Source organism: Oryctolagus cuniculus, chromosome X, assembly GCF_051225735.1.
Source record: "Oryctolagus cuniculus isolate XC-2025 breed Fujian yellow rabbit chromosome X, ASM5122573v1, whole genome shotgun sequence".
Taxonomy (NCBI): domain Eukaryota; kingdom Metazoa; phylum Chordata; class Mammalia; order Lagomorpha; family Leporidae; genus Oryctolagus; species Oryctolagus cuniculus.
Window position 1 is genome coordinate 50,189,573 of NC_142888.1, and position 27,921 is coordinate 50,217,493.

Consider the following 27,921-nt stretch of genomic DNA (forward strand, 5'->3'; position numbering starts at 1 on the left):
GTAGAGCATATTTTGTTATCCATTCATCTGCCTGAGGACATCCTGGTTGTTTCCACATTTTGGCTATTGTGACTAGTACTTTCAATGCACATGGTGCACAGAAATTTCTTTAAGACCCTGATGTCAATTTTGTGGATACATACCCAAAAGATGGATTGCTAGATCATATGGTAGTTCTAGTTCTAATTTTTAAATAAACTTTCATATTATTTTCTATAAACCCCTCACCAGTTTGCATTCCTACCAATAAAGTCCAAGGTGCAGTGAATGCTTATAAATTTATGTTGTTTTGGCAACCTTTTTAAAAACAGAAGCTTAAATTTCTCACACCAGAAGCAGGGCTCAGTCATCCTTGACACAGCTTCCGATACTATAGCCCACCCAGATTCAGCTGGTAGTCAGAGATAAAAACTTAACAGGCATCTTTTCCTCCCAGAAGGCTAAGCTCCCCACTTTACCTTAATTCCTTTATTTATTTTTAGTGGTAAGCATGCTAACAAAGTTTAATGAAGAGAAATTATGAAGAAAGTACACCTGAAAGACCAGGTAGGCATCTCAGTAAACCTTACTTTGAGAGCCTCCTCAATTCCTTTAAACATACCATTCAGACATTTGTAAACTTAAAGCAGCCACCCCTCAGTCACAGGGTAACCTCCTGGAACTAGTGCCTGCTTGCTTTAAACCCACCAAAGATTTCCCCCAGGAAACCGGTTTCAATAACATCCTGGATCCAATAAAGGCAGTGGCCCACAGATCACTTCCCTTTCTCTAGGCCTACACTCACTGATCTTTGCATGTGTGTGGCCTCCAGGCATGCCCTAAGCCCCAGGGGCTATAAGTACTAAAACACTCTAAAATTTTCACATTTTGGTTCCATGAGTGAACCATGTCTGAAATCTGACTCCTAAGGGTGAGGAGACACCTGTAGGTGGATCCCCTTGCTGGTGCTCTTCTGTCTGGGCTTCTGGCTTCTGCAAACAGTAGCTACCAGGTGAGTTGATAATTAAACTCAAAGCACAAGGGTTACAATTTCTCTACAACTTCATCAATGTTTGTTTTGCTTTTTGGATAAAACCATTTTGACACCTGTGTGGTGATATCTCATTGCGCTTTTGATCTGCATTTTCCTGATAATTAGGTTGATAATGTTTTCATGTACCTGCTGGCCATTTGTATATCTTCTTTGGAGAAATATCTATCCAAGTCCGTTACCTACTTTATGCCACCATGCTGGCCCACAAATAAATCTTTAAAAAAGAAGCTAGTCCTTTGTCAAGGCCCTGAGAAAAGCTGGGGTCCTTCATGTGTGAACCAACTCTTTCTTTCCCACTACTGAAGCTGGAACCAGAAGATTGCTTCTTGATTATATGACACTGTGCCAGGGGGTAGAGATTCTGGTGACAGGGTTTTCTTGAATCCCCCAACCAGCTTTGATGAATCTGGTTTCACACTTGCACAGGTTGCAGGAACCTGATCAGTTTCAGAATTTGTCACAAAGGGAATCTGTCCATAAATTGTTGCTGAATTAATGTATTTATTGGGGAAGAAGAACCCAGAGCTTCCTACTGTATCATCTTGCTGATGTCACTCCCAAAATAGCTTCACATTTTAGATGAGAAATAATTCAAATTTTTACAAACATTTCTAGACATAAGACAAAGAAAGGAATACTCTTCAATTTATTTTATGAAGTCAGCATAACCTTCATATCAAAATCCAGCAGACAAAATGAAAGAGAAAAACTAGAGACTAAGTTCACACATAAAGACAGATGCAAATACCCAAAACAAAATCAAGTAAAAGAAGAAAAGAATAACATTATGATTGCTTTCTCCAGAAATGCAAGGTTGGTTTGAACAAAAAAAAATCCATCAATTTAATTCAACATTCTAATTACATAAAGGAGAAAAATGGTATGATAATCTCAACAAAACAGAAACCTTTTAGGAAATGAGCCATCGAAGAGAACTCCCCTATTCTGATGCATAGTATCTACACTGGGTTGAATATTGTCTCCCCAAAATTCATGCCCACCATGGAACCTCAAAATGTGACCCAACTTTGAAATAGAGTAATTGTATATAATAAAATTATGAGGAGACCAGACTGGATAAGATAAGCCTTAATCCAATGACTGGTATCCTTACGAGAAGAGGGCAATTTGGAGGAGGACACTGTGATGCAGTGGGTTAAACTACCTCTTGAGATACCCATCTCCAATATCAGAGTTCCTGGAATCCTGTCCTGCCTCCACTTCTGACCCAAATTCCTGTTAATGTGCACCCTGAGATGCAGCAGATGATGCCTCAAGTGCTTCAGTCCCTGCCACCCATGTGGGAGACTTTGCTAGTGTTCATGGCTTCTGGCTTTGGCCTGGTCCAGCCCTGTGGAGTGAACTAGCAGATAAACAATCTTTCTTTCTCTCTGCCACTTTGCCTTTCAAATAAATAAATAATCTTTACATCAAAAGGAAGAGGGAAATTTGAACTTGGATGAAGAACACCGTGGGAAGACAGAGGCAGAGATTGGAGTGAAGAATCTACAAGCCAAGGAAAGTCAAGGACTGATGGTAAATAACTGAAGTTAGGAAGAGGCAATGAAAGAATCTTCACTACAGCCTTCAGGGAAATCATGACCTTATTGACACCTTGATTTTGGACTTCGAGCCACCAGCACTGTAAGAGGATGAATTTCTCTGTTGTTTTAAGCCATCCAGCTTATGACTGTTACAGCATCCCCATAAGAACTAATATACAAGGGGTGGGCAACGTGGCACAGTGGGATAAAGCCATGGCCTGCAGTGCCAGCATCCCTATGGGCACTGGTTCAAGTCCTAGCTGCTCCACTTCTGATCCAGCTCCCTGCTAATGAGCCTAAGAAAGCAGTGGAAGATGACCCAAGTGCTTGAGCCCCTGAACCCACATGGGGGACTCAGATGAGGCTTCTGGCTCCTGGCTTCAGCCTATCCCAGTCCTGGGTGTTGCAGCCATTTGGGGAGTGAACCAGTGGATGGAAGGTCTCTCCCTGTTTCTCTTTCTCTCTGTAACTCTGCCTTTTAAATAAACAAGTAAATCTTAAAAAAACTAATACAGTATCTGTAAAACCACAAGAAATATCATACTTAATGGTAATTTATAGTAACTTTCCCTTTTAGCACAGGAACACTTTTATTCAACAAGATACTTGCTAGTCAATACAATAAGGCAAGAAATATAAAAGCATACTGAGGCTGGCACCGTGGCTCACTAGGCTAATCCTCTACCTAGCAGTGCCAGCACACTGGGTTCTAGTCCCCGTCGGGGCGCCGGATTCTGTCCTGGTTGCCCCTCTTCCAGGCCAGCTCTTTGCTGTGGCCAGGGAGTACAGTGGAGGATGGCCCAAGTACTTGGGCCCTGCACCCCATGGGAGACCAGGAGAAGCACCTGGCTCCTGCCATTGGATCAGCGCGGTGCGCCGGCTGCAGTGCGCCGGCCGCGGCGGCCTTTGGAGGGTGAACCAATGGCAAAGGAAGACCTTTCTCTCTGTCTCTCTCACTGTCCACTCTGCCTGTCAAAAAAAAAAAATAAATAAATAAAAGCATATTGAAAAGGAAAAAATAAAATTGTAAGTTGATATAACTGAATATGTAGAAAGCCCAGAATTTGTAAGTAAATTATTATAAATTATGGAGAGACTTTAAGTAAGGTAGTTGTATAAATGAATTAATATAAAAATAAACTGTATGAATGAGTTTTGGAAATATAGTGGTGAAGGCAACATATTTTTCAATTTCTCTGAAACCTCATATGAAAACAAACTGAGCATGTAGATGGCAAAATTGAAAACCCACAGACAATATTTACAAAAAAACTAAGTGACTAAGTATCCCCATCCATTATTTTTACAAGGGGGTGGAGACAAAGCACTAATAGCTACAAGACCTGCATTATACCAGCATTTGTACAGGATGGAGAAAAAGAGCAAGCAAAGTGTCTAATGGACTATATAGAAAAGTAGAACCCCTCAAACAGCTCATGGAAATGCACTGAAGAGCATTATGGGGAAATCTGAGAACAACAGTTGAAACTGGCAAAGAATTTGCCTTTTCCATTATTAAATGAGTGCAAGGGTCTCAGAACAAAGATAGAGCAAAGTAGCTGGAACAGTCAAGACCCACTGAACCTTCAAGCCTGACCCACTGAAGTCCCCCTTTAAGTCAGGCTCTACACTGAGAAGAAACTGCTGAGAGTACAATCAAAATTGAATAGGACAGAGACAACAAAGATGAAAGAGAAAAGATATATACCAGTGTTGCCCAATAGAGCTCTATGATGGCAGAAATACCCTATATCTGTGCTATTCAATACAGTAGCCACTAGACACTTATGACTATTTAATTTAGCACTTGAAATGTGGCTAATGCAACTGAAGAAATAAAGTTTTACAACAATAATGTGAATTAATTTAAGTTTAAAAATACATAGCTACATGTGGCTAGTTGCTATTATATTGGATAGTGTGGGTCTGCATCAAAAGACAAGGAGGAACAGAGCCAAGAAATCTCAGAAGGAAAGCTGTTGTATTTTCAAACTCTACCAAATCAGACTGGACCAAACCAAAAATATGCTCCCCCCCCCAAAAAAAAAGAGAAAAAGGAAGCTCTGTGAAGTGAGTGACATTTTGCAAAACTCCACCTCATTATAAAAGTTAAGAAAAACTAATTTTACATTAAAATGAGAAACATTAAATCATTAATGTAAATAATTCAAAAAGTAGGGGGAAAAAAACCCAAGCAGCAGAAAACACTCCCATAGAAAATAAAAACCTGCCAGAAAAATGTGCTCACAAAACAGGTCAAAACTCTAACCAACTACTCTAAAATGAGGTAAAAGATATTAAGAAAATGATAAAAATAGGAAAGAGAAACATAAATCAGAATCAGAAAACTCAGCAATGAGATACTAGATCTCATGAAAATATTAGAAATAAAAGTAATTCATTTCAGAAGCGAACACTGCTGGCACCGCGGCTCAATAGGCTAATCCTCTACCTAGCGGCGCCGGCACACCAGGTTCTAGTCCTGGTCGGGGCACCGGATTCTGTCCTGGTTGCCCCTCTTCCAGGCCAGCTCTCTACTGTGGCCAGGGAGTGCAGTGGAGGATGGCCCAAGTACTTGGGCCCTGCACCCCATGGGAGACCAGAAGAAGCACCTGGCTCCTGCCATTGGATCAGCGCGGTGCGCTGGCCGCAGCGTGCCGGCTGTAGCAGCCATTGGAGGGTGAACCAACGGCAAAAGGAAGCCCTTTCTCTCTCTCTCTCTCTCACTGTCCACTCTGCCTGTCAAAAAAAAAAAAAAATAGAAGAAGCGAACACTAACAACAAGAAGCTCAAGAGTAAATACACACAGCCAAAAATGTCACACTGAACAAGAAAAAAATGGAAAAAAAAAACCTTGAAAGTTAAGAAGAAACTAAGACAACGTGTTTTTACCACATTAAAAGATAAATGCTATGGAAACGAATTTAAGGCACTCAAAGCAATCTACCAATTCAATGCAATCCCTATGTAAAAATGAAAGTGCATTTTTGCATAAATAGAAAAATCTATCTGAAAATTCACATGGAATTTCAAGGGAACATGAATTGTAAAGAAAATCCTGAAAAACAGCTAAATAGAAGGATTGACACTTCCTGATTTCGAAACTTAGCTACAAAGCTATAGTAATCAAACAGTACAATACTGGGATAAGGACAGACATATAGACTAATGTGATATACAAAAGAATTCAGAAATAAACCCTCACATACTAGGGTACTTCAAAGCATTTGTGCTAAGTGAAATTAAAAAATAAGTTTATTTTTGTGCAAAAAATTCAAACCTATGCATAGTTTTTTCATAATATGCATTTGCCATGAACTTATTGAAGATTCCTCACATGCATGAATTTCAAAAATTTTTGTGTCAAAGTAAACTTACTGGGTGCTGGGCATTTGGCTTAGCAGTTATGATGCAGGTTAGGACAACTATGTCCCATAACAGAGTTCCTCAGTCCAGTATCTACCTCTGGCTCCTGAATTCAGCTTCCTGCCATTAAAGACCCTGGGAGGCAGCAGGTGATGGCTCAAGTATTTGGGAAACAGCAGACCTGGGTAGGTATTTTGGGAGTGAACCAACAGATGGTAGGTCTCTCTGTCTGTCAATCTCTGCCACTCAAATAAAAACAAATAAGTGTATCTTTTAATTCTATTTTCCATTGAACTTTTTGAAGTGACCTTATATATGGTGGAATAATTTCCAACAAGGGTGCCCAAACCATTCAATGGAAAAAGAAATCTTCTCAACAAATGGTGGTGGGGGAAACAAAATCCACATACAAAAGAGTGAATTTGGACCCTTATCTTGCATCAAGTATAAAAATAAACTCAATATAGATCAAAGACCTAAACATAAGAGCTGAAATCACAGGGGCCGGTGCTGTGGCATAGTAGACTAAGCCTCTGCCTGTGGCACAGGCATCCCATATAGGCACTGGTTCGTGTCCTGGCTGCTCCACTTCTGATCCAGCTCTCTGCTATGGCCTGGGATAGCAGTAGAAGATGGCCCAAGTCCTTGGGCCCCTGCACCCACATGGGACACCTGGAAGAAGCTCCTGCCTCTGGCTTCGGATCAGCGCAGCTCTGGCTGTTGCGGCCATGTGGGGAGTGAGCCAGCGGATGGAAGACTCCTCTCTCTGTCTCTACCTCTCTCTGTAACTCTGTCCTTCAAATAAATAAAGTAAATAAAAAATAAATAAATAAAAATGCAAAAACTTATTCATTTCAGAAAACACTATGAAGAAAGAAAAGATAATTCAGACTGGATGAAAACTTTCAAATCACAGATTGACAAGGGGGTTAGTATCCAGATGATATAAATAATTAATACCATGAAACAACTATAAAGCAAACAACCCAATTAAATAATAGGCAAATGGAGGCAGTCATTTGGCAAAGCAGTTCATAAGCTGCTTGGAGGAGCCAGTGTTCTGGTGTAACAGGTTGAACTGTCACTTGTGACGCTGGCATCCCATATGGGCGCCAGTTCATGTACTGGCTGCTCCACTTTCGATCCAGCTCCCTACTAATGTGCCTGAGAAGGCAGCAGAAGATGGCCAAGATGGCCCAAGTGCTGGGGCCCTGCCACCCATGTGGGAGACCTGGATGAAGCTTCTGGCCCCTGACTTCGGCCTGGTCCAGCCCGTCATTGTGGCCATTTGTGGAGTAAACCAGCAGATGGAGGATATCTGTCTCTGTCTCTCTAATTTTGCCTTTCAAATAAATAAATAAATATTTTAAAAAAGGAAAAAGATGCTGCTTGAAAATGTGTGATTCCAGTGCTTGGGTTTGAATCCTGACTCTGCTTCTGATTCCAGCATTCTTACTAATGCACACCTTTGGTGCCAGCAGACGATGGGTCAAGTACACCTCTCTGCCAACCACATGGGAGACCTGGACTGAGTTCCCAGATGCTGGCTTTTGTCATGTGTTTGGACATTTAGGTCCAGTCATTAGAAATAGTTTCCTTATTATGACCCCAAATCTCACTCCTTGTAGGTGGAAACACACATGGAATAAATTTAATTCCTTTACTCTGGCAGTCATTCAGATATTAGAGGGAAGCCCTCCTGTTCCTCCTAAATCTTCATTTTCAAGTTTAGCCTCCATATTTCCTTTATTATTCTTCAAACAGGATGGCATTCAGTGCTCTCATCATTCTTGAGCGTTTTCCTCTTGGCACTTTAGTGTTTGTTAATATTGCCCTTCAAAAGTGTTGGCCCTCAATCCAACACAATACTTCAGATATTCTCTAACAAGAGCAGACTAGAGGGTGATTGCTACTTTTCTCCCTCTGTACAATACATTATACAGTCATCACTTGGTATCTTTGTGATATTGCTTTCAGGATTCCCCGCAAAATACCAAAATCTGCAGATGCTCAAATCCCTTGTTTGAAATGGCTTGGTATTTGCATATAGCCTATGCAATCATCCTATATATTTTACATCATCTCTACATTACTTATAATACCTAATTAAATGTAAATGCTGCATAAATAGTTGTTATACTGTATTGTTTAAAGAATAATGAAAATTCTTTACACGTTCAGTACAGATGCAATTTTTGTTTCCAATATTTTCTTTTTTTATAATTTTTGAAAGATTTTATTTATTTCTTTGAGAGATGGAGTTACAGAGAGAGGGAGAGACAGAGAGAAAAGTCTTCCACCTGCTGGTTCATTCCCCAAATGGCCTCAGTGGCCGATCTGAAGCCAGGAGCTTCTTCTGGGTCTCCCATATGGATGCAGGGGCCCAAGCACTTGGGCCACCTTCCACTCTGCTTTCCTGGCCATAAGCAGGGAGCTGGATTGGAAGAAGAGCAGCCGAGAATAGAATCAGTGCCTAAATGGGATGCTGGAGCCACAGGCAGAGGCTTAGCCTACTACGCCACAGTGCTGAACTCTCAAATATTTTCAGTTGTGGTTAGTTGCATCCACAGATTGGTACCTGCAGATACAGAGTGGGCCAATTGTATTCCTATTGATTCAACCTAATTTGAGTGAACTTTCTTAGTGTTATTGGTTCATGCTGAGTGTGTCACAGTCAACCAAAAGGTCCAAGTATTACACATGTGTTGCTGTTAAAGCCAAATTTCATTTATTCTTTTCTTGTACGGTTGACTTTGGGTATCCCTTATAACACAGATTTTGTTGCTCTCTGTTTGTCTTCATCTTATTAGAACAGGTTCACCATTTCAGCCTGTTAAGGTCCATTCAGAGCTCATTCTGTCTCCCAATATATCAATTATTCTTTTCTGCTTCAGATCATATATACATTTAATCAAAAATCATAAGAAAGCCCTCATCTTCATATTCCTGTTCTAAAATCATATTATGAACACCACACAATTTGAAACTTGATCATACATTGTCTTTCATTAATTTTTTAATGATTCCATACATGTCATCTCATGTCTGCTTCAATATTTTAATCTCATCCTTAGAATGGATCATGTCGGGGCTGGCGCCATGGCGCAGTAGGTTAATCTTCCGCCTGCAGCGCTGGCATCCCATATGGGCACCAGTTCTAGTCCTGGCTGCCCCTCTTCGAATCCAGCTCTCTGCTATGGCCTGGGAAAGCAGTGGAGGATGGCCCAGGTGCTTGGGCCCCTGCACCCGCGTGGGAGACCAGGAAGAAGCACCTGGCTCCTGGCTTCGGATCAGCACCATTGCGGCCATCTGGGGAGTGAACCAACAGAAGGAAGACCTTTCTCTCTGTCTCTACCTCTCACTGTCTGTAACACTACCTTTCAAATAAATAAATAAAATCTTTTTAAAAATCACTTATTCTATAATACCAGGCACAGATTAGGCATCCAATAAATATTTGTTGACTTAACTTGGTGCCTCAATTAAGGTATTGTTACCTACAGCTGTATCAAATAACCCACAATTGACCTTCGTTTCATATTTTCTTTAGAACCTTTATATTTGCCCAGCTGCATTTGTGGGAAAGGCTATACCTGTATAAGCATTACAGAATAACTTCAAAATCAATGAGAAGCTGGTATAGCACAATCAGAGGCCACAGTGCCATCTAGTGAACAACAGCAGTTTACATCTGCTAACCACAAGCTAATTTTTTAGTTCTATAATGGAAGAGCATGAGTTTTGGAACTTTACATAGTAAATAGAAACAATATACCTAACGCATGAAACACAGTTGTTTTCATTTTAGGTCATATAAATATTCTACAAATAGTCTCATACTTATGACTTAAAAGTCTTACAGCCGTTCTGTGGTTTGAGGTTGTGCTTTAGTTCTACCAACCTACAGCAGCACTAATGACACCCATGTACCTACACTGCTGTTGCAAGCTAAGGGTGGGATTTCTGTACTGAGAGAAAGAGTACTTAGTTGTGTATTATCACTAACATACACAGACTACATTAAACAATCCATTATCCATCTGTCAACTAACATTAAGGTTTTATTATACCTCACAGCAAAATCCCACTATATCAATATGTGATAATTGCTTCTACATTTAGAACCCAAGTTCATTTCCTCAACATTTAAGTCTATTCAAGCTCATGACTTGAAACTAAACCCTTAAAAATCCTCAAAAATAATTTATGAAAGTGAGGTACTATAACTTCCCTCAAAGGCTGAGTCAGTGTCTATGAAACTATATTCTTTACTTTTGTCTCATGCAAAGTACTGGTGATACCTCTATGGATACTGGCCACTTAAAGTTTTGTCTTTATATAACTTAGAAAACAAACCAGCCAGTGCCGCGGCTCAATAGGCTAATCCTCTGCCTGCAGCGCTGGCACACGGGGTTCTAGTCCTGGTCAGGGCGCCGGATTCTGTCCCGGTTACCCCTCTTCCAGGCCAGCTCTCTGCTGTGGCCAGGGAGTGCAGTGGTGGATGGCCCAAGTCCTTGGGCCCTGCACCCGTAAGGGAGACCAGGAGAAGCACCCGGTCCTGCCTTCGGATCAGCACAGTGCGCTGGCCGCAGCGTGCCAGCCGCGGCGACCACTGGAGGGTGAACCAACAGTAAAGGAAGACCTTTCTCCCTGTCTCTCTCTCTCACTGTCTACTCTGCCTGTCAAAAAAAAAAAAAAAAAAAAAAAAAAAAAAAAAGAAATTACCTATCCTTAGTATTGTCATCTCAAAGCAATGTTGCCAAGTGAGTGAACTAATCAGTAACCTAATCTAATACAATTTCAAATAAATCTATTCCTCAGCTCCTCGGATTCAACCAAATTAACTTCTGATCCATGGTTCAATATGTCATTTTATGGCAAAATAAAGAAAAACTGTTTCTCTCCCCAAAAAGAAAGAAGTAGAGCTACAGAAAATAATAGTGATGTGCTTTTGAGTAATATAATCATATTCAGTTATGATAATCAAAGGGTACTCATAGATGCCCATCACTATTAATTCCCAATTATGCATAGCATCAAGGACTGAGGAAATTTATTGACAGGTATTTATTGAATCTCTACTATTATTCCTTTCATGTAATGAGTGCCTACTCTGTACTTGGCACTATGCTAGGTACCTGAGCAAATAAAGATATTGTCCTTGTCCTCAAGGAAGTGGCAGTTTAATGAGGGGCTAAGACAAGTACACAAATAATAAGAATATAAAGTAGGACAGAAGCACCTCAGGATAAACAAAAGTGTTAGGAAGTCTCAGAGGAAAGGCAAGACAAGGGAATTTCCTTAGGAGGCTAAGACTACCATTAGGAGATAGACTTTGAGAAGGGAAATTCAAAGAGTAAGAAAGAAGTAATTCGCAATGGAGAAACATGGAAAAAAGTCCTGAGGGAGCAAAGCATATAAATCATGGTTAAGAAACCTCGACTGTAGACAAACATAGTATACAATAGTCCCCCCTCCTTTATCCATGATTTTGCTTTCTTCAGTTTCAGTTACTCACAGTCAACCATGGTCCAAAAATATTACATGGAAAATTCCAGAAATAACTCATAAGTTTTATTTGCATGCAAATCTGGGTAGTAAGAAGCAATCTCGTGCTGTCCCATTCTATCCTACGTGGAACATGAATCACTTCCTTGTCCAGCATGTCCACACTGTATTCATTACCTGCCCATTACACATTTGGTAGCCATCTCAGTTATCAAATCGACTGCTGCACTATCACAAGTCTTGTGCTCAAGCAACCATTATTTTACTCATAATGATCTCAAAGCACAAGAGTAGGGGCCAGCGTTTTGGCACAGCGGGTTAAGCTACCACTGTGTTGCTGGCATCCCATATCCCATATGTACTGCTTTGCAACCCAGCTACTCTGTTCCCATCCAGCTCTCAGCTAATGTGCCAGGGTAAGCAGCAAAAGATACCCCAAGTCCTTGGGCCCCTGCCACCCATGTAGGAAACCCAGATGGAGTTTCTGGGTCCTGGCTTCAGCCTGGCCCAGCCCTGGCAATTGCGACCATTTGGGGAGTAAACCAGTGGATAGAAGATTTTTTTGTCTCTGGCCTCTCTCTGTTGCTCTGCCTTTCAATTAAATAAATCTTTAAAAAAATACACAAATTAATTTTTATTTAAAGCACAGTCTTGATGGCAGGTTGTTTTTATGAAAATAAAGATTTATTTATTTATTTGAAAGGTAGAGTTACAGAGAGGCAGAGAGAGAGAGGCCTTTCATTCGCTGGTTCACTCCCCAAGTGACCACAAGGGTCGGAGCTGGGCCAATCCAAAGCCAGGAGCCAGGAGCTTCTTTCGGATCTCCCACATGGGTGCAGGGGCCCAAGCACTTGGGCCATCTTCTACTGCTTTTCCAGGCCATAGCAGAGAGCTGGATCGGAAGTGGAGCAGCCGGGACTTGAACCAGTGTCCATATGGGATGCCGGCACTGCAGGTGGCAGCTTTACCCGCTATGCAGCCCTCTTGCTGGCAATCTGAATACGCCACAGAGAAGGTATAAAGAGCTTCCTTTATCGTTTCACACCACCACAAGAAGAGTGAGAGAGAGAGAGAGAGAGACTACATTCGCATAACTTTTATTGCTGTATATTTTTATAACTATTTTGTTATTTGTTGTTATTCATCTTTTATTGTACTTAATTTATAAGTTATACTTTATCATGGATATGTATGTACAGTAAAAACATAGCAGATATAGGGCTCAGTACTATTTGCATTTTTAGGTATCCACTGGAGGTCTTGAAACTTGTCCCCTGCAGGTAAGAAGGAACTACTGTACAGGTAAAGGAAACAAAAGGGGATTAATTTATAGATTATGAAGGGCCTTAACTGCTAAGGAATTTGGTTCCTATTTGCAGGGAGCCATTTAAGATTATTGAGCAAGTGACAATAATCAGAAGATTATTACAACAGTTTTAGAGGTAATGATGGTTTGGACTAGAATAATGAGATGATGTGGAAAGAGACAGCTGGTCAAGAATATCACAGAGGCAGAACTGACCAGACTTCACTGAACAGAGAGCTCATTGTACCCCCCCCCAAACTAGAGAAAAGTAGATCTGAACTATGAGAGAGACTAAGATTTGAGATACAGATTTCACAATGGAGAGCTGAAATTAAGAAAACAGCTGATGGAGGTGGGCGTTTGGCACAGTGGTTTAAGTCACCACTTGAGATACCCACATCCCATATCAAATTGACTGGTTCAAGTCCTGGGTTCTCCTCTTCCCGTCCAATTTCCTGCTAATGCGCATCCTGGGGGGCAGCAGACAATGGCACCCTACCACCCATGTGGGAGACCTGAAAGGAATTCCAGACTCCTGACTTCAGTCTGGCCCAGCTCTGACTGTTGTGAGCACTTGGAGAGTGAACCAGCAAATGGAAAATCTCTCTCAGTCTGTTTCTCTGTCTCTGTATGTGTGCCTTCCAAATAAAAATGAAAATAAATAAGTAAAAAAAAAAGATTAAAAAGGAAGCAGTTGATGGATTATTGAGGAGAGAGTTTCAGAAGAAAGAAAAGGGACTAAATTAAAAAATGCATTTAAGGGCAGCAGGTTCCACGTCACAGGAAAGTAAACACTGGGGTCGGGCTGACGCTGTGGCTTAGTCGCAGATGCTCGGGCACCAGTCAGCTGGGAAGCCGTCTGGCCTTGAGCAGAACGAAGCGAGAGTTTAGTCTTGTTAATGCACCGTCAAGTCTGTCTTCCAGCTTGGGGACGTTTCTGGGCAGTGATTGAAGCCAGGTTACATCCTGAAAATGGAAAACAGCTCAGGCCTCGTCCTCATGTGTTGCCAGACTTCCTGTCTCTGTGCGTGGCCCCTGGCCTGGGCTGGGAAGCCTCTAAATCTTTTGTTCACGCTCTGCACATCCTTGGCCCCGGAAATGGTTTGACAGAGTGTTTCCAGAATCATCCTCCTCTGCTCGCTCAGATTTTGCCTTGGGTTTCAGTTTCAGTGGAGCACAGGGGTGCTGCCCGCCCGACCTCCAGAACCAGAAACCCTGCGGTTCTAGTTAGGGGGTGGCAGGAGTGCTGAAGTGTGCTTCCTTCTCAGTCCAATGTATTCAGAGACATTTAAATAAAACTAGTGTTTGTGTACACACACACACACACACACATACAGACATGCATGCATACACCACAGATACACACAGGGCACACACAGAGACCACAGACAATGCACCCACATACACATGCACACATACACCAGACATGGCACATGCACACAGGCACACATCACACACATGCCACATACATGTAAATGCACACACACACATACACCCCGGTCATTAGAGCTCCTGTGCTTTGTCCATAGGTGTCAATTGGAAGATTTTTTTTGAAAGATTTTATTTATTTATTTGAAAGGCAGAGTTAGAGACAGTGATAGGGAGAGATCTTCCATTTGCTGGTTCCCTCTCTTAAGTGGCCACAGCAGCTGGGGCTGAGCCAGGCTGAAGCCCGGAGGTTCTTCAGGGTCTCCCACGTGGGTGCAGGGGCCCAAGCACTTCAGCCATCCTGCACTGCTTTCCCAGGCATGTTAGCAGGGAGCTGGATTGGAAGTGGAGCAGCCGGGACATGAACCAGCGCCCATATGGGATGCTGGCATCACAAGTGACCTTGTAACCTGCTGCACCACAGCACCAGCCTCCAGATCAGATTATTTTAAGATTTCCTTTTGTTTAGACCTTGTGCTTACTGAAAACTAACATTTTTATTGAACAAAACCTTCAAAATAAAACCTAGATAGCAACTATCAAGTGTTCAGGCGCCAAATCACCCTGCTTCTTGACAGCACCCGACCCAGGGCTGGCCCTGGCTCCCTTCCTCTCCCTTCCAGTCACCAGTGTAAGCCTAAAAACCCCGTGAGAGGCCCGAGCCACCCCTCCGTCCCCAGAGGCTGCCAAGGACACGTCCTCCCTTGCGGCAGCAAGCCTGACGCACCTGATCCAGAGTTTGTGTTTGGTTTCGATTACTGTTTGCTCTGACTGCAGCCCTACGCTTTGGCCAGTGGGCCCTGAAGCTCCTCGTGGTCAAATCGGTGACTTTGCAGGCAAACAGACGGGTTCAGAGACCCCAGGGTCCTCCAATTAGTTATAAAAATGGGCTCAAACAGCCTTTGTTGTCTCAGAGCTACGGTTTTGGATTCTGGTTATAAAGCAGATTGCCCCCCCCCCCCAAAATGCATTTAACAAATGTGTTTTTTTTTAATTTTTTTTTATTTTATTTTTTTATTTTTTTTTGACAGGCAGAGTGGACAGTGAGAGAGAGAGACAGAGAGAAAGGTCTTCCTTTGCCGTTGGTTCACCCTCCAATGGCCGCCGCGGCCGGCATGCTGCAGCTGGCGCACCGCGCTGATCCGATGGCAGGAGCCAGGAGCCAGGTGCTTTTCCTGGTCTCCCATGGGGTGCAGGGCCCAAGCACCTGGGCCATCCTCCACTGCACTCCCTGGCCACAGCAGAGAGCTGGCCTGGAAGAGGGGCAACCGGGACAGAATCCGGCGCCCCAACCGGGACTAGAACAAATGTGTTTTGAAAACTTACAATACCAAGCATGTTTGTGGGTACTAGGAATAAAATGGTGAAAAGACAGACATAGTACCTGCCCATAGCTAACATATGTTTGGTTGAAAAGAGAATTAGCCAGTCACAGAAGTGGAAAAGCAGTCAAAAGCAGTAAGATTAACAGCAGATTTATAGAAACCAAAGTGAAAGCTTCCAGAAGGATGAAGTAGTTGACAGTGTTATACTGTTCTGTGCTACAGAGAGATCAGAGGACAAGGAGGACTGAGAAAAGATCATTGGACTTCATCATTACAAGGTCACTAATGATTTTCAAAAGAGCAGTTTATAGAATTATAGAAGCAAAAATCACCAGGAGGGGAGTAGATAATGAGGCCCAAAACCTTAGAGTCATGCTTGTCTCTTCTTTGTCTCTCTTGTCATGTCTGTTATGTCAGATAATCCTGTCGGCTTTACTTTTACAATCTCCTAGAATCTAGCCACTTCTAAATATTCAAACTGCCTCTGCCCAGGTCTATACCACCACCATCACTTGCTTGAATTATTTCAATGACCTCCTAACTGGTCTCCCTACTTCCACTCTTTCACCCCAGTCTATTCAACACAGCAGCCTTAGTGATCCTATTAAAGTGCATGTCAGACTATATCAATTATCAGCTCAAAACCTTCAATGGCTCCACATCTCACTTAGAGTTAATACCACATGTCTATACTATGGAAAACAATATCCTTCTTACATGATATGTTTCCTCACTACTTCCCTGATCACATCTCCCACCTTCCCTGATGTTCTCTCTGGTTCAGTCACCCTGGTCTCTTTGCCATTCTTCAAACACCTCGGGGTCTTTGCACTTGCAAGTACCTCAATCTGGAATGCTCTTTTTCCAGATATCTACAAAACCAGATCCTTCATTTCCTCAGGTGTCTATTAAAAAACTACCTTTTCAGTGAGGCCTTCCCTAATCACCCTATCTAAAATTTTAATCATTCACATCCCAACTCTAAAATACTTAATATGACCCATTTCTGCTTAGTTTTCTCTTTAGTACTCATCACTATCTAATACACAAGGGATCAATCAACAAACTGTAGCCCTTGGGCAAAATCTAGACCACCATTTTGTTTTTGGTTTTTGTTTTTTTCTTTAAAGATTTATTTTATTTATTTGAAAGGCAGAGTTACAGAGAGAGGGGAGAGATACAGAGAGATCTTCCACCCACTGGTTCACTTCCTAAATGGGCACAATGACCTGGGGCTGGGTCAGGCCAAAGCCAGGAGACAGAAACTTTTTCCAGGTCTCCCACATGGGTGCAGGGGCCCAGGGACTCAGGCCATTTTCTGCTGCTTTCCCAGGAGCATTAGCAGGGAGCTGGGTCAGAAGTGGAGCAGTTGGGACTCAAACCGGCGCCCATATGGGATGCTGGCAAAGCAGGTGGCAACTTAAACCCATTACACCAGCCCCCACCATCTGTTTTTATACAGCCTCAAACTAAGAATAACTTTACATCTTTATTTTGTTGATTGATTGATGACATTTTAGATGGTTGAAATAAATCAAAAGAAGAATACTTAATGGCACATGAAGATTACTTGAAATTCAGCTTTTAGTACTGTGAAATTTAAAGTTTTATTGGAACACAGTCATGGCCATTTGTTTAGACATTGTTTATGGCTGCTTTCAGATACAACAGTAGAGTTGATTTTGCAGAGACTGTATGGCCTGCAAACAAAGTGTTTACTGTGGTTCTTTCTGGAAAATTAGCTGACCTCTGTAACAAATCATAACACTTATTGATCGTTTTGTTATCTCTCTTTCCTAGTAGAACATAAACATCATGGGAGTGTGTTGGGGGGGTCTACTTTGTTCACTACTGTATCCCCAATGCCTAGAACAATACTTAACATGTAGACAGTTATCAAAATCTTTGGAATGAATGAATTATCAAAAAAATACATAAAGTACTTTTGAGTTAGAACATTGGCAATGAAAGAAAGGAAATAAAAATGAAGTTTGAGGAGAATGGCAATGTTTAAGGAAGGTTCTGGATAGAGGAAATCTCAAAACAATCGTAGTGACAGGGGAAAGAAACAGCAAGGAAAAATTAAAGAATTATGGTTGAGATCTGTGGAATTAGGTCCCCAGAGGAAATTCTTTCTCAGTAATAAGGGAAAAGACAGAATGGGAAAAGAGGGAAACTGATGAAAGCTTTGTCAGTAGCTAGAAGCTCAGTTACCTGATAAGATCTTTAGCTAAAACAAAAGAGAAGTCATGGGGGCTTAAGGACAGAAAAAAAATGTTTGGAATCAGTACCATGGAGCATAGGATAGAACGTCAACAACAGTCAGTATTACTGACTGTCTAGCCAAAAAGACATGAAATTTTAGCAGATCCAATGAATAAGCCTTCATAAATTTCCCCAACAATGCTCAAGGAGTTAAAAGGAAGAAGTAAAAAAAGAAGAAGAAGAAGAAGAAGAAGAAGAAGAAGAAGAAGAAGAAGGCGGCAACGAAAATTAACAAAGGTTAGACACTGGCAAGGTGGGAATAGTAAAATATGACGGATTGTGCATGACTTTTCTCACCTTTTTATCTGTCCTAGTGCATAGGACTCCTCACATATGAGGAGTAGCCAACCAGTGCCTGCTAAAATTCAAGACAGGAAGGATGCAATGGAGAAATACACTAACAGTACTCAACAGAGTTACCTTGACCACATTCAGAATAATGTTTGATTTAATCAACAGTATGGCCTAAAATGATCCACTTACACACAGAGTATATATTATTAAGATATATCTGGGCCGGCGCCGCGGCTCACTAGGCTAATCCTCCGCCTAGCGGCACCGGCACACCGGGTTCTAGTCCCGGTCGGGGCGCCGGATTCTGTCCCGGTTGCCCCTCTTCCAGGCCAGCTCTCTGCTGTGGCCAGGGAGTGCAGTGGAGGATGGCCCAGGTGCTTGGGCCCTGCACCCCATGGGAGACCAGGAAAAGCACCTGGCTCCTGGCTCCTGCCATCGGATCAGCGCGGTGCGCCGGCCGCAGCGCGCCAGCCGCGGCGGCCATTGGAGGGTGAACCAACGGCAAAGGAAGACCTTTCTCTCTGTCTCTCTCTCTCACTGTCCACTCTGCCTGTCAAAAAAAAAAAAAAAAGATATATCTGGTTTCCTGCTCTCTCATTCTCCTTGTCCCCTTTCACTACTAACACTGAACTCCGAGTTACAGGTTAAATCCTATACTAGACTCCAGGACCAAATTTAGCATCAGTTAGAGGAGACTTAAGAAGTACTGAAGCCAGGGAAAACTGAATCTTGTCACCTTGTATTTCTCTTTTGGAAATTGGCATCCCTGTCTGGCTCCCTATGCAAGGACTCTCATCTTAAAAGTACCCTTATATCCCAGTCCCTTTAGAGTTATGGTTCTAGCTTGCTCTTTTTAGCCTGCCTACCTTCCTCCATTACCACACCTCAAAGATTTCAGTACTGCTTCTGAGGCCACATCTGTGGTTGAAGCCCTGTTCATTGCCCATATGCTTATATGATGCCAATTACCAGTATACCTGACTTAAGGAACATTTTCAACACTTAGATTTCCCTCATTGCCATGATCTGCTTATCTGCCTATTAGGATACCCTGATAACAGCTGCTTGGCTGAGTTCAAAATGATCATGCCTTGCATCTCTGAAAGCTCAGAGCCTAGCACAGTATCTGGAACTTTGAGTTCTCTTTCTACATTAACTAGCTGATTAGATATCCTCCTACAAAACGGCCTGCAGATGTACCCATTCCCCAAATGGCATGTTTGCAACTAGGTACAGCCAGGGGCCTTCCCAATCTGCCTGGCCCACTGAATCATTAAATCATGGCAAGTACAAAAGCCACATCTTGGGGCCAACGCTGTGGTGTAGTGGGTTAAGTTGCCGCCTGCAATACCAGCATCCTATATGGACACTGGTTTGAGTCCCAGATGCTCACTTCCGATCCTGTTCCTTGCTAATGTGCCTGGGAAAGCAGCAGAGGATGGCCCGAGTGTTTGGGGTCCTTTTACCCATGTCAGAGACCCAAATGAAGCTCCTGGCTCCTAGCTTTGGTCTGGCCCAGCCTTGGCCATTTTGGCCGCCATCTGAGGACTGAACCAGAGGACAGAAGATATTCTCTCTCTCTCTCTCTCTCTCTCTCTCTCTCTCTCTTTTTGACAGGCAGAGTGGACAGTGAGAGAGAGAGACAGAGAGAAAGGTCTTCCTTTTTCCGTTGGTTCACCCCCCAATGGCCGCTGCGGCCGGTGCACCACGCTGATCCGAAGCCAGGAGCCAGGTGCTTCTTCTGGTCTCCTGTGCAGGCACAGGGCCCAAGGACTTGGGCCATCCTCCTCTGCACTCCTGGGCCACAGCAGAGAGCTGGACTGGAAGAGGAGCAACCAGTGCCAGCGCCGCAGGCGGAGGATTAGCCTACTGAGCCATGACTCCCCTCTCCCCCTCTCCCTGCCCCTCTCCCCCTCCCCCTGCCCCTCTCCTCCCCTGTCCCCCTGCCCCCTCCCCCCTCCCCCTCCCCTGCCCCTCTCCCCTCCCCCTTCCCTCTCCCCCCTCCCCCCTCTCCCCTTGTCCCTCTCCCCCTCCCCCTCCCCCCAGATAGATGCAGTCACAACACTGCATCTATCTCTCTGCCACTGTACATAAGAATATTTGCTGCCCCTTAAAATAGATAAATCAAAGGACCTTATCAAGTTGTTTCAAATGCAGGTAACAGGAAGCCACATTCCTATATAATTTGGACAAGTCCAGATCTGTTTTATCAGATTCATAAACCTTCAGAGAATAATTATACCAGTGTATGGCATCTTCATAATCTTGCACCTGGAATTTAAAAAGAAGTAACAAAATCACAGATATTTTTACAGTTGACCATAATTTATCCCATCACCTCTGAACAAAAACAAAAGATAGTATTCATTGTTTTAGACAACCTTTCTATTGAATTCTAAGTGCCTTTCATGATCAGTCTTGGTCAATTTAAGCTTTACATAAAGTGGCAATCAATATTCTCTATTTTTCTTTCACATTATGCATTTCATACATAGGTAAAAAGAGTCTCAGAGGGTGGTTAACAACCTCCAGAAAACCCAAAATCCATTTTAAAGTTATTAAAACAATGACAGGAATTTTAAAAGAGAACACCCATCATTCACCATATTAATACAACTATATGCACTTTTCTGTGTTCCATTTTACCTTTATCCTTTCCTATATTTGCAGTTAAAAGTCATAACTTATATAGATTTTCATGTTCTATTCTTTACACTTAATTTTGTTATATACACATAAAATCTGTATTGCCATGTAGTTTTTAGTTAATAAGGGACATATAATATTTAAACAAACATAGTTTTCTTGGCATTGTATATTTGGTGAATTTCCAGGTTTTTCATTATCATAATTAATGCTACTGTATTTTTGAATAGTTTTTTTTTCTTTTGAGTCATTTTGACATTGTCAATGGTAAGAAGCTATTAGGACAAAACATGACAGAAATAGCCTGATAATTTTTTGTAATCTAAGAAAACTGAGATTGCTCATAAACACTGAGGTGAGATAAATGAGTCCCTTGTACCAGATCAAGAAACTTCACAGTTTTCAATCAGGACCAGGAGTCATTAGGACCTTCAAGGAATAAAGTGACCTCTTCGACTAAAAACAACTGTGCCGACTAGGTGACAGACTGTCTTGACTATTTAGAAATAAGATTAGATTCTTCTCCAGGGTTGAGAGTGGAAATTTGAAAAAAATCATTCAGCAAGAGTGGTAAATGAGGAAAAAAGGGAAAAATCAATAGGAGAAGGGGAATTCTGAAGTAGTTTTTCACTTACTCAGTCAAGACATAAATCAAAGCCCTCTGAAAGAGAACTAGAATACCATTCTGATTTGCAGCAGCATCTCAGCACAAGCCTGAAGTCTATGCAGGCTCCTATAAGGATTTTTTTTCCCTAGCCTGAGCCTAATTGCTTGATTCTTTAACTTTGTTCCATTTCTCTTCTCTTCCTTTTCTCTTTACCTTTAACTCTCCTACAAAACTCAACATCATTTTTTAAAAATTTATTTAACAGGAGCATAGGGAGATTACTGATGCCATAGACAGGAGTGTCAATTGGTAAAGTCAACAACAGGAGTCACTGTGCACTTACTCCTCATGTAGGATCTCTGTCCTTAATGTGCTGTGCATTGAGATTTAATGCTATAACGAGTACTCAAACAATATATTTCACTTTGTGTTTCTATGGGGGTGCAAACTGTTGAAATCTTTACTTAATGCAAACTAAACTGATCCTCTGTAAAAAAAAAAAAAAAAAGAAATTATCAACTCCCAACGTGACTCTCACTGGGATTAAACATGACAATAGGTCTGATCTGATTTCATTATCATTTAAAAAAATCATCTATTATTTTTCACTTTATGTTTCTGTGTGGGAGCAAACTGTTGAAATCCTTACTTAATGTATACTAAGCTGATCTTCTGTATATTAAGATAATCGAAAATGAATCTTGATGTGAATGGAAGGGGAGAGGGAGTGGGAAAGGGGAGGGTTGTGGGTGGAGGGACGGTATGAGGGGGAAGCCATTGTAATCCATAAATCGTACTTTGGAAATTTATATTCATTAAATAAAAGTTTAAAAAAATTTATTTAACAGGTAGAGTTATAGACAGTGAGAGAGAGAGAGACAGAGAGAAAGGTCTTCCTTCCATTTTCCTTCCATTGGTTCACCCCCCAAATGGCTGCTACGGCCAGAACTGCACCAATCCGAAGCCAGGAGCCAGGTGCTTCCTCCAGGTCTCCCACACGGGTGCAAGGGCCCAAGCACCTGGGCCATCCTCCACTGCCTTCCCAGGCCACAGCAGAGAGCTGGACTGGAAGAGGAGCAGCCGGGACTACAACCGGCACCCATATGGGATGCCGGCGCTGCAGGCAGAGGATTAACCAAGTGAGCCACGGCGCTGGCCCTCAACATCATTTTTTTAAAACAACCTCACTGAAGTAAAAATGGTATACAAGAAGATACACATATTTAAAGCGTACAATTTGACAGACTTTGCCATGTATGAGCTATGAGTAAAGGCAATATAACAGACAAAGCAGTGAGTTTCCTTGGGAATTCATCACTCCAGCATCCCATCTCATGTTCAAGCAACCAAGGACCTGCTTTCTGTAACTACTCATTAATTTCCATTTTATGGGCTTTTATACAATTGACTCATCTAAAACATCAGTTTTTATTTAATGAATTAATGTCAAGATTTCCTCCTGTTATTACATGTATCAGTGGATTATTCCTTTTTATTACTGACTAGTATTTCCTTATATGGATATACTGCAGTTTACTTATCAATTCACTTGTTTCTAGTTTTTGGCATGTATTAGGCTACCTGAAATTGTCTCTCATCTCACTGATGCTCTTTTAATTTTTTAAAGAGTTTTCCCTATGTATTTCTCTTCAAGTTCACAAATAAATCCTTTCTTCTAAAATGTGTGATTTGATGTTAGTATTATTCAATAAGTATTTCATCCTAGATATTATAACATACTTCTGAAAGTTCGATTTGGTTCTTTTCGTATCTTCTATTCCTTTATTTAACTTTTACTTTTTTAAAAAAGGCTTATCTATTTATTTTTATTTATTCGAAAGGTAGATTAACAGAAAGAGAGAGAAAGACAGAGGACTTCCATCTGCTGGTTCACTCCCCAAATGCCCATAATAGCTGACGCTGGGTGAAGCAGAAGCCAGGATCCAGGAACTCCATCCAGGTCACCCGCATGGGTGGCAGGGACCAAACTACTTCAGTCATCATCTGCTGCCTCCCAGCTGCGCATTAGCAGGAAGCTGGATCAGAAATGGAGGCAGGGGGCCAGCACCATGCGGTAGCTGGTAATCCCTGCAGTGCCAGCAACCCATATGGGTGCCAGTTCAAGTCCCGGCTGCTCCACTTCCAATCCAGCTCTCTGCTATGGCCTGGGGAAGCAGTACAAGATGGCCCAAGTCCTTTGGCCCCTAAGCCCGTGTGGGAGACCCAGAGGAAGCTCCTGGCTCCTGGCTTCGGATAGGCACAGCTCTGTCCGTTGAGGTCATCTAAGGAGTGAATCAGTGGATGGAAGACCTCTCTATCTCTGCCTCTCTGTAACTCTGCCTTTCAAATAAATACATAAATCTTTTTTTTTTTTAAAGTGAAGGCAGGACTCAATTCCAGGCCTTCAAATATGGGATGTGGGCATCCCAAGCAGTGGCTGGACTCACTGTGCCACAATCTCTGTCCCTCATCTACCTTAACTTTCTGAATATATGGAAGAGTATTACCAAAGCTATTTTACTGCTCTCTTTTAATGCTAACTTTTGTGACAGTTTCAATTGTTTCTTTTCATTATAGGTTGTGTTTTCCTATCTCTTTGCATGTATTTCACTGAATGCTAGAAACTGTGAATTTTACCTTGCTAGGAGCTATAAAGTTTTGTATTCCTATAAATATTCTTGACTCTGCTTTGGGAAATAATTAAGTTCCTTGGGATCAATTTGATTCTTTCACATCCTACTTTTTATGGTTATTTTAGGTGGGTCTGGAGCAGGGCTCAGTGCAGGACTAATTATTTTCCACTATTGAGACAAGACCTTCTGAGTTCTCTACCCAATGCCCCATGAATTAGAGATTTTCCATTCTGAGTGGTAAGAACAGGCTCTATCCCCAGATACATGTTAGTGCACTGTTCCCTCTGATATTTTTAGAAGGTTATTTCCCTGGCTTCTGGTAGGTTCATTCCATAAACATCCTGCTCAGTGCACTGCTAGACACTGGAGGAGGACCCTCTGTTCACTAGGGTTCTCTCTGTGCTGTGCATTCCTCTCTGGTACTCTGTCCTATGCATGTTAGCTACCTTGGTATCCTCAGACTCTCAGCTTCATCTCCCCAAATTAGGATGCTTGCCAGGCTCTACTTCTGCTACAGCCTGGAAACTAAAAGCAGTAAGCTGTGCAATTGTAGCTCATTTTCTATCTCCTCAGGAATAATTTTCCTTTATTGCATGATGTTCACTGTGGTAAAAAAAGAAATCTTTTTTTCCATGTATTTTTTCCTTTTTTTTTTCTGATGGGGTGTTGTTCAAGCAAAGACATAAACCAGTCCTGTTGCTATGTTGGTTGGAAATAGAAGTTCAGGGATTGGGCACTGAGCATTGTAGGTTAAGCATCTGCCTGTGGCACCAGCATCTCATATGGGCACCAGTTCAAGTTCTAGCTGCTCCACTTCTGATCCAGCTCCCTGCTGATGTACTGAGAAAGCAGTAGAAGATGGCTCAAGTGCTTGGGCCTGTGCACCCAGAGGGGAGACCCAGAAGAAGCTTCCAGAAAAAGTTTCTGGCTCCTGGTTTCAGATCAGCCCCACTCTGGCCACTGCAGCCATTTGGGGAGTGAACCAGTGGATGGAAGACCTCTCTGTCTCTCTGTAACTCTGCTTCTCAAATAAATAAATTATCTTTAAAAAGAAGTGCAAAACAACTTTGATTTAAAAAGTATATTTCATTTTATTTGCACAACCAACCAACATATGTATACTATGCTTAGAAAGAACTACAAGAGGACTTGAAAAAGTCTGTGGGAGCAGGTGCTGTGGTGTAGAGGGTAAAGCTGCCACCTGCAGTGCCGGCATCCCATATGGGTGCCAGGTCGAGTCCCGGCTGCTCCACTTCTGATCCAGCTCTCTGCTATGGCCTGGAAAAGCAGTACAAGATGGCCCAAGTCCTTGGACCCCTGCACCTGCATGGGAAACCTGGAGGAAGCTCCTGGCTCCTGGATTCAGATCAGCGCAGCTCCAGCCACTGCGGCCAACTGGGGAATGAACCAGCAGATGGAAGACCTCTCTCTCTATCTGCCTGTCCTCTCTCTGTGTAACTCTGACTTTCAAATAAATAAAAAAATCTTTTTAAAAAAAATTCTGTGGAATTAAAAGATAAATTTACTTTGGTGCAAAGTATTTTAAAATCCTTGTGTAGTTTTTTCATAACACACAGTTTCTATGAACTTTTTGAAGACCTTGTGTATATGCAGATTTCAAAATGTTTGGCCCCACAAAACTTAGGCTTTACTTCCATTTTCTATGAACTTTTTGATATACCTTCATACACCAAAATTTTAAGAATAAACAAGTTATGGGGCCAGCGCCGCGGCTCACTAAGCTAATCCTCCACCTTGCGGCGCTGGCACACCGGGTTCTAGTCCCGGTCGGGGCGCCGGATTCTGTCCTGGTTGCCCCTGTTCCAGGCCAGCTCTCTGCTGTGGCCAGGGAGTACAGTGGAGGATGGCCCAAGTACTTGGGTCCTGCACCCCGTGGGAGACCAGGATAAGTACCTGGCTCCTGCCATCGGATCAGCGTGGTGCGCCAGCTGTAGCGCGCCGACCGCGGTGGCCATTGGAGGGTGAACCAACGGCAAAGGAAGACCTTTCTCTCTGTCTCTCTCTCTCACTGTCCACTCTGCCCATCAAAAATAAAAAATAAAAATAAGAATAAAAAAAGAATAAAAAAGTTATGAATGATTGTATCTTAAAATTTATGTTTAGTTTTATATGTTTCTGCAGAAACCTCGGTTGTTTTGTAAAAAGTTTTTATAATAAAAAATATACTGACTTTCAAAAGTATTTTTTTTTATCTACTTGAAAGACAGACGAGAGAAAGAGAGAGAAACTCTAATCCACTGGTTCACTACCCAAATGCCTGCAACAACCAGGACTGGGCCAGGCTGAAGTCAGAAGCCTGGAATTTCCCATGTGGGTGACAGAGGCCCAAGTACTTGAACCATCATTCGCTGCCTCCCAGGATGCATTAGGAAGAAGTTGGATTGGAAACAGAAGCGGCAGAACTTCATTGAATGGCACTCTAATATGGAATGTTGACATCCCAAGCAGCAGTTTAAACTACTGTGCCATAATACCTGTCCTGGGGTTTAAATTTTTTATTTATATTTTTGTACTTTTTTTCATTGCACTAAAACTTTTTTATTTATTTAACTGATATAGAGCGAGCTACCTTATGCTGGTTCACCCCCAAAATGCCTGCAACAACTAGTGCTGGGATGGGAGAAAGAATTCATTCCAGGTCTCCCATGCAGATGGCAGGATCCTAATTACTTTAGCCATCACCACTGCCTTCCAGGGTCCACATCAGCAGGAAGCTGGAATCAGGAACTGGAGCCAGGCATTGAACTCAGGTATGCTGATATCTTAACTTCGAGGCCAAATGTCCACCCATATGCACCATGACTTTTTTTTAAAAAGATTTATTTTATTTGAAAAACAGAGTAATAGAGAGACAGAGGGGAGATACAAAGAGATCTTCCATCCATTGGTTTACTCCCCAAATGGCCACAATGAGATGCCAATGTTGTAGATGGTGGTTTAACCCGCTTATGCCATGACACTGGCCCTTTATCATGACTTTTTTTTAAAAGAATTACTTATTTATTTGAAAGGCTGAGTTAGAGAGAGGCAGAGGCAGACAGACAGAGGCAGAGAGACAGCAATCAGCCCAGCTCCAGACATCATGGCCATTTGGGGAGTGAACCAGTGGAAGGAAGATTTCTTTCTCTCTCCTTCTATTTCTGCCTTTCAAATAAATAAATAAATAAATTACATTCTTATATCTTAATATCAGTGATGTCTTTTCCCTATGTTGTAAACTCAATGAGAAGAAATCAAGTTTATTAAATGTTTATTTAGTTTTACTTATTTGAAATGCAGAGAAAGAGAGAGAGAGAGAGAGAGAGAGAGAGAGAGAATCTTCCATCTGCTGGTTCACTCCCTAAATGCCTACAGCAGCTGGGGTTAGGCTAGACTGAAGCCAAGAGACTAGAACCATCCTGGTTTTTCACATGGGTAGCAGAGACCCGAGCACTTGAGCCATCACCTGCTGCCTCCCAGGCATTAACAGAAATCTATATCACAAACAGAAGTGGACTTAATTCCAGGCACATCCCAAATGACAATTTAACCTGACGCATCACGATGACCACCTCATGTCTTATTGTTACTGAGTGAACTCTTGTACAATTCGCATTAACATTCTGCATTACGAATATTTATTAAATACATTGTATCTGAACAGAGAAATTATTAAACTATTTGGTGCTCTATGATTTTTAGAATGAGCATACTGTTATCTGTTACAGTAGAGAAAGTATATACAGAATGAAAATAGATTATTCTCAAACCTCAAAACTTCTGGCAGCTTTTTTCCACAAAACGCCTTGTAAGAAGCATATTAATTCTGTTGTCAGTTGTTTTCCTGCTTGTTGACCTAATGAAAAAGAAACTCAAGCTTTGAAAACAAGAATCTGGATCTATTACATTAAAAAGTGCTAACTATACTCAGAACCTATAATCTTTAAGTAATGGTTACAAAAACAA

The 27,921-nt window shown here is 42.0% G+C and overlaps 1 protein-coding gene across 1 annotated transcript in view; it reads right to left on the minus strand.

The window, feature by feature from the left end:
- Positions 1-27,921, minus strand: part of TEX11 (testis expressed 11) — a 295,156-nt gene that overhangs the window by 101,838 nt on the left and 165,397 nt on the right. Inside the window, exons 14-15 of the mRNA XM_017349668.4 lie at positions 27,726-27,811; positions 20,203-20,340 (exon numbers count right to left, since the gene is read on the minus strand). Coding sequence (XP_017205157.3) covers positions 20,203-20,340; positions 27,726-27,811 — 224 coding nt within the window. The remainder of the gene's footprint in view (positions 1-20,202; positions 20,341-27,725; positions 27,812-27,921) is intronic.